The following is a 15,177-nucleotide window of genomic DNA, read 5'->3' as shown; positions in this document are numbered from 1 at the left end:
AAGAGGAATTCAGGAGCTGGATATGAAGCTGCTCCAAAAACACATCTGAAGCTGGGTTGTTGTAGGGTTTTTTTGGGCTGTATGGTCATGTTCTAGAAGCTTTCTCTCCTGACATTTCACCTGGATCTGTGGCTGCCACAGATGCAGGCAAAACGTCAGGAAAAAATGCTTCTAGAACATGGCCATACAGCTCAAAAAACCTACAACCCAGTGATTCCGGCCATGAAAGCCTTCAACAATACATCTGAAGTTGCTCAGTGTTGTGTATCTTCCTCTTAATTCCCCATTTTTAAAAAAGAGTTGGAATCAACTTTAACAAAGTGTGGCCATTGTAATGAATATGCTATTAATTAAGGCTATTAATTTCAATGAATCTGATCAAATTATTACTAAGCGTGGTTCTGGCTCTATTTATCTGCTTGGACAAATGCAAGAGGATTCCAGGCCATCCCCACATTACCTCTTCCTCTGGGAAATACCCTTGTTGTTGCCATTGTGATGGACTTAGGGTAGCAGTCAGAACAGATGGACATCGTCAAAATATTTGGCTTTTGAGAGGAGGGGGGACCTTATTTTTGAAAAACCAACTTGTCCAGAGACTTCAAGGTTTTCTTGGTAGTTTCCAGGGGGCCAAGAATGGCTCCACTAGGACAATATGTGGCTGATGGGATACAATTTTCCCACCTCTCCTATATACCAGTAAGATGCCTAAGTATGACTGCAACCACCAATCAGATAGGGAAATATATTAGGAATAAAATATGAAGAAGTAATTTGTTGCCATCAAATCATTTCCAACTTAAGAAGACTCAAATGCAAAATCATCAAGAGGATTTCCTGCTAAGATTTGTCTGTAAGGAGTTCACCATGACCGAGGAGGGATTCATGCATTGGTCTCTCAGAGTGCTAGTCCAACAGTAAAATCAGTGTACTATACTGGCTTTCAGTTTCTAGGTTAATGAACTTTTAGCACAGCACTCTGTCTGTTAACTGAGTTCCGATTACAGCATGCTATATATGCAGCTTATCAGCAAAGAACATTCTTGTAGGCTCTAGGTAGGAGGTTGGACTTTATTCTAACCTTCTTTATTCTGCTTGCTAATTAATAGCTGGCTAATTGTTATCAGTTGTTGGTTCTGGGATTGCAGCCTAATGTAGGGATATCCTGAACTACATGAAATAATAGTTGGCTACTGGAATTTACCAGAACAAAATGTTATAGCAGTACTGAGGTTAACAGCAGTTAAAATTAACTTATGTTCCAGCAAAACCTGTCTTTCAAACTGGCTGTGTTAGCATTTCCAGAATAACTGCCTTTCATTTCATATAATTACAATACATCACTAAGAAAACAAGTTTCCAGTGAGGGTCTATGCTAGCTGGATGCAATAAAGAGTTATCTCAGCAAATGACCAAGTATCATAAAACAGCAATCACCCTGTTAGTGCCTTGTGAACTCATTCTGTTTGCAGTCAAATCTCTTAGAAGGCCAGTTGTAGTCCTCTGTTATAAGCACAACAAAAAATCTCATGGCAATAACAGATTTATGGTGGCATAAGCTTCCATGGACATTGTCCATATAATTCGAATTAGAAACAGGAGGAAACTGGTAAGTACTCATATACTATTAATAGTATCTGAAAGTCTAGATGGGGCTTTTCAGAATGGGGTCACACAGTTTAATCTGTTGCTTTATTTGGATTTGTATCTAAGAAAGAGGCATATTTAACCTTATTTAAATTAATATATTTTCCCATTGTTCACTTTATGTATGACCAAAAAATCTTCCAGAGCAAATTTTTTGCACCATATAGAGATATCAGAAGAGTTGCATTGCTACTGGAGATATAGATAAATATATATAAAGGAGATTATCACACGACATTGTTAAAGCACTACTATACCATTTTCATTCCTACAGCTGCCTCTCATGTAATTATGGGGTTCTAGTCATACTAGCTACATGATCTAGGAAGCATCTATGGACAATGCTGGCTCTTCGGCTTAGAAATGGAGATGAGCACCACCCACCAAAGTCAGACTCCACTAGACTTAATGTCAAGGGGAAACCTCTACTTTACTTTAGTTCAGTGATGCCCATGAACTCTCTGACTGAGAGTTTTAAAGAGTCCTCCCCCAAGCCGCAAGTCCCAGGATTCCATAGGAGGCACCCATAACATTTAAAGTGAGATAACAGTGCTTTAACAGTGTAGTGTGAAAATCTCCAAAGCCAAGTTCCAGCACTTCAAAGTGAGATTATGGCTCCTTCTACACTGCCATATCATCCAGTTCAAAGCTGATAAACTGGCTTTTAAAATTGTGTGTGTATTTCCCAAAACAATGAAAAAGGACATTACATTAAAACATTCACCATCTGGTTAGAGTGAGCAATAATCTGATAAATGATAGGGATCATTTAGTCATTTAGTCCGGAGACTCAACTATGAGAGTCTTGATGGTCAAATTTTATCATTACAGGCTAGTTTTAGGGAGGCTGAGCCTATGTTCATGGGTCTACAACTTAAGTAAATCTAATTCTACTCACAAAGAATATTGAATCTATTATTGTCCTTTGAACATTCATAACTCACAACTATATCCTGGTGATCTCAAAGGAAAAACTGAGATTAAAGATTCTAATGAATTCATAGTATTCTTAGCACTGTATATATTTTAATGGATACTTACGCCATAATGCCTGAAAGGTGAAACATTTCAGCTGTTATGTATGCCAAGTAACTGTATAAGAAGACAAAGAGTGGCTCAATCACTCGGATTTTGTGAGTATAACGAGTAGTAAATGCTGCAACAAATCCCAGTACGATTCCAATCAAGACTCCACCAATGCCAACTACAAAGAAATTAGCAATTCCAGCAAATACGTCAATGGCTTCAATTGTACGCATCTGGCAAAAAGACTTGAATAAATTGTACAGGACCTATGAGGGGAAAAGGTTGACCTTTTAGAATTCTATTAAGATCAAATCAGCACAACATTAACCCCAAATGTAAAACTGTATAATTTAGATGTAACATAACTTCCAACAACATAAAGTTTCAAAATAAACAAATAAGAATTTTCAAAAAAGGAAATATGTGATCTTGAAACACAAACTACTCAAATCAAGTTACTTCAATGTGTATTATTTATTTGTTTGTTTGTTTGTTTGTTTGTTTGTTTCACATATTTGTATCCCATCCTTCTCACCCCCAAGGGAGGACTCAGAGCGGCTTCACGACAGGCGAGCACAACATGGGATACCTCCCGTGTTGCTAGGAAAAGTGCCTCACAACACTTTTACCCCGGTTGGCAGAGGTTGGAGGTGGACCCACAGGTGACATCTGATGGCTGCAGTGGATCTCCATCCCTGAAGCATCTTAGGATGCTTCTTAGATGCTTCTAAGCATCTTAGGATGCTTATTTGGAATTGTGTGACGAAGTCACTAATTTCAATGCAGGTTGCAAAATATGTTCTGACTGCTAGAAAACTAAGGGTCAAACAAGGTAATTAGAACTGGTGAATAGAATGCATCTCTTTCATTTTCAAGCTTATACCTATGCTTTAATTTTGGGAGGATGTTAGTGTAATTATATGAGAAAATAAAGTTTTATTGCAAATTTTTATTGTTATAGATTTAGTTTTTTTTACATGTAAGGCCACTGTATGATAATTATAAATGTCACATTGAGCTGATTTGTATTATTATATGTATTTTGCATTGTTAAATACTTAATAATGATGGTCCATGGTGAAAATAATAATAATAAAGTTACAAGTTATAATTACAGTTACTTAGATAGAGATGTTTGAGGAGAAATTGCCAAACTGAAAGAGAGGGTAGAACACTAAAGCTCCCTGACATGGGGTTTGTATCTATTGCACAAGAGAGAACCTGAACTTTCTGAAGCACATTCCCATCTCACATTAAAGCTGCTTGCTCACTTCCTTGTTCCATTCCCCAGACATTCCTCCCTCCTATCAAATATCTGCCATTAAACTTGGGAATTGGCCCAGTTTATTTTGAACATAATGAAGCAGTCACTGAGCCGTGCCATTTCACATTACAAATGCAGAATCTCATGTTTGAATGATCCCATTTAAAACAAAAACAAACCCAAAATCCTACTTATAGAAGAATGCCTTTTTACTGTAGCTGACACTCAATTTGACATTTATGAGTATTTATGAGATATGTTTTAAGGGTTCCTGTCTCAGGCTGTTAAATGACCAAATGTCAGAACCAAAACTTACTACTTAAACAAAAAGCTGTATGAGATATTAAAGATTACAGTACTCGATTTGTAGCACACTTTGCAGCAAGTAGCTTTGGAATGACCCGAGGGGGGGGGGGGGCTCTCTCTCCAGCTGCTTATATCACTGTCTCCCACAACAGGAAGCATTCATCATTTCTAAATGCCCCAAGTCTTAGAAACCCTTCAGCTGAGATGCTGGCCTGCTTACAAGCCAGGTTTTGGTCTGTTTGAATCTTCAGAAACAGCTACAATAATGGAGCTCATGGCTGGAATCACTGGGTTGTTGTAGGTTTTTCAGGCTATATGGCCATGTTCTTGACGCATTATCTCCAGACGTTTCACCTGCATCTATGGCAAGCATAAAGAGAGCTTTTCAGGTGAAGAACCATTCTAATATGAATCTCCACCTCTGGCTACCTAAAGTGGTTGAATTTGTTATCATATAATAGGCATAGTCTCCTAAATGTACCAAAGAGAGGAAACCTATTGAAGGTAAAGGTAAAGGTTTTCCCCTGACATTAAGTTCAGTCGTGTCTGACTCTTGGGGTTGGTACTCAGCTCTAAGCCATTGTCCGTAGACATCTCCAAGGTCATGTGGCTGGCATGACTGCATGGAGTGCTGTTACCTTCTCACCAGAGTGGTACCTATTGATTTACTCACATTTGCATGTTTTTGCTAGGTTGGCAGAAGCTGGGGCTAACAGCGGAAGCTCATGCCATTCCCCAGATTCGAACCTGCAACTTTTTGATCAGCAAGTTCAGCAGCTCAGCAGTTAAACACACTGTGCCAACTTATTGAAGGATGATCAGATCTATTCAGATTAATATGAAAGGGAATGGTTCAAAAAAGCTGCTCGTCATTGTAGGGGTCTCTCTTGACATCAGAATGGATTCATGTAAATGAACCCCAGAAGTATTTGTGCACATCTTTAGTTAATCCAAAAATCTGGCCATTTTTATTTGTGCCTTCAGTTACATTATGAAAATGCATCCCATGTGGATCTGCTTTGGAAAAATATTTAGAAATTACAGCTAGTACACAATATAGGAGGCAGACTGTTGTGTGTACTTTAGAGACTTTGTATCATTAGTCCCAGATCTATTTCACTCTCTGAGAGGGCAACAGTTTCTCCATATGATGGGGAAACCATCGTGAGAAGGAGTTGTGAACGGGGCAACAGATTCACCCCGTGGCTTCCTCTTTCCTCCCCAGAAGCCGGCCAAGTGAGTTGCTTTGCCTGGCCTATATGATAAGGCCATAAGATATCACTGCCTCCTAGCAATGTCCATAAGTGTTGCAAGTAGACATGTATGTACAGTACTGAGAGTTTCAGGGATGTAGACCCACTGCAAACTCTAACACATATGAAGGATGATCAATGGGTTTGATCATCCTTCAATAGAATATCTGGTTTCTTCTCTTTGGTACATTTAGCAGACTATGCCTATTACATGATAGCAAATTCAACCACTTTAGGTAGCTGGAGGTGGAGATGCATATTAGAACATGCTTTCACCTGAAAAGCTCTCTTTAATTTGTTTCTAAGAGCAAGTCAGTAAAGACACGGAATGTAACATACAACAACCTGAACAGTATTGGCCCAGGACACCTTCTATACTATTTCCTGTCCTTTGAGCCTACCTGATATCTGACATCTTCATTAAAGTCCCCATTGCAAGTGCCACCATTAAATAAAGTTAATGGATGAGTGGGCACACAGGATAACGTTTTATCTGCATTGGCACATTTGTCAAACTCCCTCCTACGAGGTCAAGACAATTCTATTCCTATATTTGCCAGAAAATAAAAAAATGCATCAGGTTGTTTTTAAAATTGTTTTTGATCCTTTTAAACATTAAATGGTATTATCTTTTACTGGCTTTGAAGTAATTGGAGATACAACTTACACTATATCTATATTAACCCACATGCACACACATTATAATTTTTTCTGCTATTAAGCATCACAAAAACATCTGAAAATTTGGGGGAAAGAGCAAGCAGGATTAGATGGACCTTTGGTCTGCTCTAGCAAAGCTTGTCTTATGTTCTTAATATAGTAAGAACACATTTTATAAATATTTCATAAGCCTCCAAAGCATGGCTGGTAACATCTGCTAGTATACACTATTATTAGATTGAATATATTATCGGGTTACCGTCATATAAGATTTTTAGACCTTTTCATTTTTTTTAAAAAAAAGCAGAACATTACAATTGGGGAAAACTCATCTTACCATGAAGACAAACCTTCCTTAAGCATTGGCTCTTAAGTTTTAATGATCTGAAAATTTAGAAGGCAAGTATGGGGAATCATATGGTCCTCTAGATATTATTAGACACAGGGTCTCCATCTACACTGGCATATAATGCAGTCTAGGAATCACATTAGCCTGTTGCATCCATATGATGCACACAGGTTAATGCAATTAAACTCCAAGTAAGCCTATTAATTCATCTAGACCCCAGGTTAAAAAGAAACACAAAGATGGTCCCGGATCCTATGACAAGATTGAGAAATTTTCTGGTGTTGGGACCATGGCGGCCCCTTCCACACAGCTAAATAAAATCCCACGATATCTGATTTGAACTGGGATATAGGGCAGTGTAAACTCAGATAACCCAGTTCAAAGCAGATATTGCGGGTTATTCTGCCTTGATATTATGAGTTATAAGGCTGTGTGAATGGGCCTGGAGACTTCCCCCAAGTCTTCAGAGTAGTTGAAGACACAGTGATTTATTCCTTAAGCATTGATTATTCACTACAGTAAGATTTATTGATCTGAAAACTTATAAAGCAAGTCTGGGGAATCATGCGATCCTCCTGATGATGTTAGACTCAGGGCCCTTCCACACAGCCATATAACCCAGAATATCAAGGCAGAAAACTTTGCAATATCTGTTTTGAACTGGGTTATCTAAGTCCACACTGCCATATATTCCAAAGTCGATAATGTGGGATTTTATTCAGATGTGTGGAAGGGCCTCAGGGTGGTTCCAGACAGGCTGTTATCCTAGGAGTATCTGCATTTAAAAACATGGATGTTCCTGGGGGCCCATCTACACACACCCCAGAAAACGCATGCTTTCTGGGGTGGGTGTCAAGATGTTCTCCTGGAAGTTCCCAGGAGAACACCTGGAGACTCTAACCTCCTCCTCAAAAGCCCCAAAACACCCTTTAAAAAACGAAAGTACTTACCCAGCCTCCATTAGAGAGCTGCCGAAGCTCTCCTGGCACATAGAAATAACATGCCAGGAGAAAAGGCAGGAGTGGTTTTCCTCCCCCCCCCCCCCTTTCCTCCTGGCGCATCATTTCTACGCAACAAAAGAGCTCTGACAGCCGGGTAAGTACTTTTGTTTTTAAAGGACTTTTGGGGGTCTTCTGGAGAGGGTGTTTGGTATTCTCACAGTTTTCCAGGCTAATTTAGCCTGGAAAACTGTGGGAATACTGTCTGGACTGCAGTCCACACACCAGAAGTAGTAGGTTTGTCCTGTGCCTTCTAAGAAGGCACAGAATAAACCCACTATCAAATGAATTCGCCACAAACCAGGGTTTGTCAAATGTTTTCATTGGTGCCAAAACAGGAAAGGGTTTGCTTCCCAATTTCATGAATTTCATCCCAGTAATGCTTCTCGTCATGAACACAAACCAACAATTCACTAAAGAAGACAAAAATATATACCTGCACATTATGTATCTAATTTGAGATTTGTTTTTTTCTTCTCAAAGAGCCAGTCTGAGTGGATGTCGTTTGAAGGTTTTTTACTGGTACATATGTACTGAGAAACCATATGACTTCGTTATTACAATAGTTTGGGTCCACACAAGATAAATACTATGCATTAAAGAAGAAAAATACAATTTTGTTTGAGGAGTGGAATTCATTGTACTTTTTATACAATAATTGTTATAACAGTATAGAAGAAAGTGATGGATACAAAAGGGATTTTTCAAAAGAAAACTAAGTGAAGGGCAAAGTCTAATAACGTTCCTTGTGTGATCATTGTCACTTATGGAAATTGATTGCTTGGGTAAATGAAGTCTGTCATCTTTTAAAACAAATCCAGTTAATGATTAACTATTTTCCCATCTCAGGGATGCAGGATCAGTTACATAAAGGAATAACCTCAAAGTGCTTATAAGCAGGTAAGTATCCACATTGAGCCACTGCCGCATGAAATATCTGAATGCAATATTCATATGCTCTCCATGCTCTGTGTACTTATCCCAAAGTCAGATAATGCCAAGAATCACTCCCCCACATGTTAATATTTTTGCTTTTTGTGGTGGCTGTTCCCATAAGAGGCCAAGCTGCCTCCTCCCTTGCTCTTTCTGCTGGCAGGAAAAGATGCTTTTATATAAAGAGCCATTTGGTGGTAGCAGATAGCAGATCTATAGTATTTTGATTTTAGCATGCTTTAAATATCTTTCAATGTTTTAATGTATTTTTCAGTCATCGTTTAATATTAAGAGTTTGTTAATTGTATTGTGTTTTTAAGATGTTGCACACCACTGTGGGTCCCATAGTGGGAGAAAGGCAGGATGTAAATGAAATTAAATAAGAGAAATACATAAAATATATAAGGCATGAAAAAATCCAGTAATGAAACCATTACAGTGTATTGCCAATATTTATCCTTCAATTAGATTAGGCAAGGACAGGCATTGTTCTTAAACACAATAATATTTCTGCTCTATGTCTTTTACGGCTGAAAATAAAATGACAAGTTAGAAGTAACAGGTTAAACCCAACTAAAACAGAACTAGTGAACCAATGATCCAATAGTAAGTCAACTCAATTTAATCTGATTGGGTCCACTCTAGTTAGGACTAACAATAAAATTCAGACTACAATAGCTTAAAGTGATATAGATATTGATATAGATATATAGATATCAAAAGCAACTTACCACTGTTACAGCATCATTCAAGAGTGACTCCCCAAAAACTAGGATGTACAATTGCTCATTGACATGAATGTTTTCAAAAACAGCCAACACTGCTACAGGATCCACAGCTGAAATCAAGCTGCCAAAGAGGAGGCTTTGCAGCAGGGTGATGTCAGTCAGGCCAAAGGCATCAACCTGGCAAATGGCAAAGAGTGAAATGCCAATTCCAAAGGAATTCCAGAGAGTTCCCACAACTGCATACCAGAAAATAGTACCAAAGTTCTCAAAGAAGAGGCGTGTTGGCATAAAATAGCCAGCATCAAGGACAATTGGAGGAAGAAGATACAAGAAGAAGACATCACTTTTCATCACAGGGGGAGATGTTTCTTGTACTCCAAACATAATCCCTCCTAGAATTAATCCAACCAGAATAAGGAGGCAGCTCTCAGGCACTACATGGGGCAACTTGTGATAGAGATGAAAACCTTCAAGAAGGAAAGGCCAGAAAGAAAGAGAGATGGTTAGTTTGTGCACATATAAACTAATATTCTGCTATTCTCTGTGAAATTGTATATTTATATACTTATCTTTTTTCCCAAGTTTCCTGCTACATTCCAGTTATTTGAGGCACCAATATATAAATAATCAAACAATAGTCACAAAGTAACAAAAAAATCCAGATACACTCAAATATGCAGAAGTGAACAAGGTTGTGCCAACTAAACAAAAAGGGTTATAAAATTTAAATGGTCTGTAAAATAAGTCAGAGGCGGGAAATCACGGCTTTCCAGAAATCTGCAACTTCTACCAGTCCTAACCTGCATAGCCAGTAGTGAGGGCTATTGGAAATGGTAGTCTGACATCCTGAGGGCCACAAAAATACTCTTGGCTCCTAATATAATCTGTAGCTCAGGGATGTATAATTCCCCCATTGTATAGGCACTAGGCAGTGCTATACGTTTTCATCATGAGATAATACTGGCATTGTTGTTGTTGTTCATTCATTCAGTCGTTTCTGACTCTTTGTGACTTCATGGACCAGTCCACGCCAGAGCTCCCTGTTGGTCATCATCACCCCCAGCTCCTTCAAGGTCAATCCAGGTCAGTCACTTCAAGGATACCATCCATCCATCTTGATCAGCCCCTCTTCCTTTTTCCTTCCATTTTCCCCAGCATCATTGTCTTCTCTAAGCTTTCCTTTCTTCTCATGATGTGGCCAAAGTACTTCATCTTGGCCTCTACTATTCTTCCCTCCAATGAGCAGTCAGGCTTTATTTCTTGAAGTATGGACTGGTTGGATCTTCTCGCTGTCCAAGGCACTCTCAGAACTTTCCTTCAACACCACAGTTCAAAAGCATCTATCTTCCTTCACTCAGCCTTCCCTATGGTCCAGCTCTCACATCCATAGGTGACTATGGGGAATACCATTGCTTTAACTATGCGGATCTTTGTGATGTCTCTAATCTTCACTATTTTATCAAGATTGTTCATTGTTCTCCTCCCAATAATTAAACGTCTCCTGATTTCCTGGCTGCAGCCTGCGTCTGCAGTAATCTTTGCACCTAGAAATACAAAGTCTGTCATGGCCTCCACATTTTCTCCCTCTATTTCCCAGTTGTCAATCATTCTTGTTGCCATAATCTTGGGGTTTTTTTATGTTTAACTGCAACCCAGCTTTTGCGCTTTCTTCTTTCACCTTGATTAGAAGGATCCTCAGCTCCTCCTCGCTTTCAGCCATCAAAGTAGTGTCATCTGCATAGATGTATCTAGCAGTGCTTCATATGCCTGTTTATGTTGACTGATTGTTGACCTCTAAATGAAAAACATTTGGTTATCCAGGTGTTGTAGGACTGCAACTCCCAACAAGCCTCTCCAAGATAGCCACTAGTTCATGATATGGGGTAATGAGGTTACATTTATGGAACCTTACTCTTATTTCCTGTGCCCCCCCCCCCCCCACAAAAAAAACCTTAGAAGCAATGGGCAATATTTAGAAATAGTGTTTGAGGGGCAAAGCAGAAAAAAATAGCAGGCAAAATCAGGTTCTTCCTTTTTCCAGAAAGATATTCTGCTAGATCCCAGCCATGTCAGCAAATAGAAAGAAACCATCATTGATGTATTTCCTTCCATTAATCCATCCAATGATAAGACACTGTGATTTTTTATTGCTCTATCAACAATATACATATCTTCTTTAACAATTATGTGGCTCCAGGCCAAGTAATGGAAGATAAAAAGGCCACCACTCCTCATTATCACGAAGGAAGAAGTATGGATTGGAGACTAATGTCCATTTGACACAGATTCTCAAATGCTAAAATCCAAACTCATTTGAGAAAACTATGAAAGCCATAATACAGGTTTAAAAACTCTGAATCCTTGTCATTTCTTGTGTTCTAATGAAACAAAGGAAGGCTGATTCACAAACATTTTAGATTCATCGGGGCTGCCTGTCTACCTGGGTGTCAAACATTCTGTATTTAATGGAGCACAACCACAACGAGGCAGGGATACAATGACAACCCTGCTCTGTTGGGAAGCTAAACATAACTGAGAATCCACTGCACAATGGGAAATGGATTGTCTTTAATTTCAGTTTTGTTGGGTTGCAGACTCCCTTTATTTGTATTTTACTGAGTTGAAACGGTTCATCCTGGACATTAAGTTACACATCAAAAGATCCAGTTCATATTTAACATGTAGTGAAGCACTCAAAATATAGCTACCTACTACAGAAAGTGTTGCAATGTTCGGGTGTACATCATAATATGAAACTTTTTATTGCATTGAGTGACTTTTCTCAAAAGCTATAATTTTATGACCGCCTCCCTAGATGCCATGGGATCATGGACATATTTTCTTATATATGAATAGAAAGCTGACAAACATAATTGTCTTGTGAATTTTTTTTATTGCTATTTTCCTGAACTTTTATAGCTTACGGTGAATAGTATAATGCATACATCGAGTATATCACTCATTCGGTAGAGTATACTATTACTGTAAGCTGTAAAATACAGATGAATAGGTCTTTAGTACAGAAGATAGTACAAAAACTGTGGGTCAAGAGAGCTGAAACTGGGAAGCAAGGGGGATGACTAACCAGTGGTCATAAACCCTTTGTGGCTGTAACTGAGGCAATCTCCCTCTACTGTTCTTGTGAAGAGAAAATCTGCTCATTTAAAGATACCTTTATGTTCAAGTTAATTATGTGAAAAATATGAAAACACATTTTTCAATGTTTTTCAAAGCATTTCTTTATTAATAAAATTTCAAATCATGCAGGGAATACTAATGCAGGATTTACTGGAAACCAATCAAGAAAAATTGATCATAATTTTGCCTAATATCTCTTCAAAACCATTAGACCGATGAAGGAAATGGAACAGTTTAAGTACTGGTAAAGAAGTATTTCTTTTTGCCTCTCCTGAGTTGTGGTTAACATGATACATTTTCAAGTGCAAGCTCTGATAATGACAGTCACTATTACCACCGCTACCACAGGATTGACCAAAAATTGAGACAGTTTTAATCTATATCAGTTCTTTTGATCCATGTCAGCTGTTTTGATCAACATCATTTCTGATCTATATTGTCATCTCAACCAGGAACAGGACTTTTTGCAAAGTGAACAGAAGTTAATTGCTCTTGCAAGACCAATCGACCTCAAAGTATTGGCTTCTTCAATAATGACAGGCTAATATATAATCTGTGATAAAATAAATTCCCCTGCCCATCCACTTTTGAGAGGAAGGAAACAGAGAAATTTGAGAGTAAATAATAACATTGTCCTGCCTAATAAAAAAATCCTCATATGTGGAGCCTGTGATTCCTGCCTCAATTATACTACTGGGCCAAATCAGTACAGTCTCAATTGTTTCACTAATGTATTGGTTTGCAGTGTCTAAAGTGTATAATAAAAGGGTAAAGTGATACAAAAATTGCACTCTAGGAGTGACCACACATATCCTCACAATAGTAGAAATAACCAACTCTACCATATAAACAGGATCCATACATGCAGTTATCTCAGAGTAAACTACACTGAGTTCTGAGTAGACCTATGTAAAACTACAATATTAGGGACTGGAAAACGTCATTCGAGAGCCTGTATCTTCCACATCCAGTAATCTAGTCCCTTTATTAAAGCAAAAACAAAAAAAAACCCTCACAATTCTCTTGATTGTGGCTGCCATTGGTGAATCAACTGCTATAGTTTCATATAAGCAAGAATATCCTTGATTACTTTATTTAAAACTAATATTGGAGAATTTGCTTTTTCTGCTGGGTATGCAGCCACATCCATCATGTTTTTACTTAATACTAGCTTAGGTACCTGGTGATGCCTGGGTTAGATCTTTTATCAAGATAAACATAAAAAGTATTCATTGTTGGCTTTTGGATTTATTGAATGGACCCATTAGAAAATGCATAATAATATGGCTAAACCCCAATCATAATCTGTCATTGTTCCAACTCTACTCATATTCAAAGTTGGGCATGTTGGGTCTGTGTGCAAAGTTTGGTCCAGATTCATCATTGTTTGGATTTACAGCACTCTTTGAATGAGAGTGAACAATAACGCCCTAAATTGAAAGTCAGTTTCCACCAAATCCCATGAGTATTGAAAGTTGGCCATGATGGGTATGAGTGCCAAGTTTGGTCCAGATTCGTCATTGTTTGGGTTCATAGTGCTCTCTGGGTGTAGGTGAACTACAACCCCCCAAATTCAATGTCAATCTTCTCAAACTCCACCAGTATTCAAAGTTGGCCATGTTGGATATGTGTGGCCATATTTGTCTAGATCTGTCACCATTTGGGTTCACAGTGCTCTCTGGATGCAGGGTAAACTACAGCTCCCACATTGGTGGGTCACACCCCCCCAACCCCCTCCAATATTTTCTATTAGTTAGGAAGGTTCTGTGTGCCAAGTGTGGTCCAGATCCATCATTGGTGGGGTTCAGAGTGCTCTCTTACTGCAGGGTGAACTACAACTACTAGCATGGTAAGTCTCTCCAAACCCTTTCAGTATTTTATGTTGCTCATGAATGGGGGTCTGTGTGCTAAGTTTAGTCCAGATCCATCATCGGTGGGGTCCATAGTGCTTTCTAGATGCAGGGTGAACTACAACTCCCACCATGGTGACTCAGTACCCCCCCCCCCAACCCCTCCAGCATGTTCTGTTGGTCATCGGGGTTCTGTGTGCCAGGTTTGGTCAGATCCGTTAATGGTGGGGTTCACAGTGCTCTCTGGGTACAGGGTGAACTACAACTTCCATTATTATAGGTCAATCCCCCCAAACCCCTCCAGTTTTTGTTGGTCACATTGGGTCTGTATGCCATCTTTGGTCCAGATGCGTCATTGGTGGGGTTCACAGTACTCCCTATATGCAGGATGAACTACAAATCCCGTCATGTTGGGTTATCTTCCTCACCACTATTCAAAGTTGGGCATGTCGAGTATGCGTGCCAAGTTTAGTCCAGATCCATTGTGGGTTGGTTTCAGAATACCCTCTGGATTTATTTATTTATTTTATTTATCATGTCATCAGCAGCCAGACATTTGTATTACATTTTTAACAAAAACAAACAAACAGACAAAAAACAGAATTTGCAAGCTTGGTAGTTGATTAAATGTCCTTTGACCAGTAGCTGGCCATTTGGAGTGCTTCTGGTGTTGCCGCAAGGAGGTCCTCCATTGTGCATGTGGTAGGGCTCAGGTTGCATTTCAGCAGGTGGTCTGTAGTGCTCTTCTCCACACTTGCATGTCGTGGATTCCACTTTGTGGTCCCATTTCTTGAGGTTGGCTCTGCATCTCGTGGTGCCAGAGCGCAGTCTGTTCAGCGCCTTCCAAGTTGCCCAGTCTTCAGTGTGCCCAGGGGGGAGTCTCTCATTTGGTATCAACCATTGATTGAGGGGGACATGAGAGAAGCCTCCTCACAGGATTGCAAGACATCCGGGTGTCCCCTGGGCAACATCTTCGTAGACGGCTGATTCTCTCGCTCCAGAAGCGACCAGAAGTGACTCTCTGG

General features: G+C 39.2%; 1 protein-coding gene across 1 annotated transcript in view; it reads right to left on the bottom strand.

Annotated features, from left to right (window-relative positions):
- SLC9A2 (solute carrier family 9 member A2) overlaps positions 1-15,177 on the bottom strand; it is a 40,541-nt gene that overhangs the window by 21,621 nt on the left and 3,743 nt on the right. Inside the window, exons 2-3 of the mRNA XM_060769731.2 lie at positions 9,168-9,631; positions 2,689-2,939 (exon numbers count right to left, since the gene is read on the bottom strand). Coding sequence (XP_060625714.2) covers positions 2,689-2,939; positions 9,168-9,631 — 715 coding nt within the window. The remainder of the gene's footprint in view (positions 1-2,688; positions 2,940-9,167; positions 9,632-15,177) is intronic.

Source organism: Anolis sagrei, chromosome 3, assembly GCF_037176765.1.
Source record: "Anolis sagrei isolate rAnoSag1 chromosome 3, rAnoSag1.mat, whole genome shotgun sequence".
Classification (NCBI taxonomy): domain Eukaryota; kingdom Metazoa; phylum Chordata; class Lepidosauria; order Squamata; family Dactyloidae; genus Anolis; species Anolis sagrei.
Note: the sequence above shows the minus strand (reverse complement) of the source record. Positions and strands in the feature narration are given on the sequence as shown.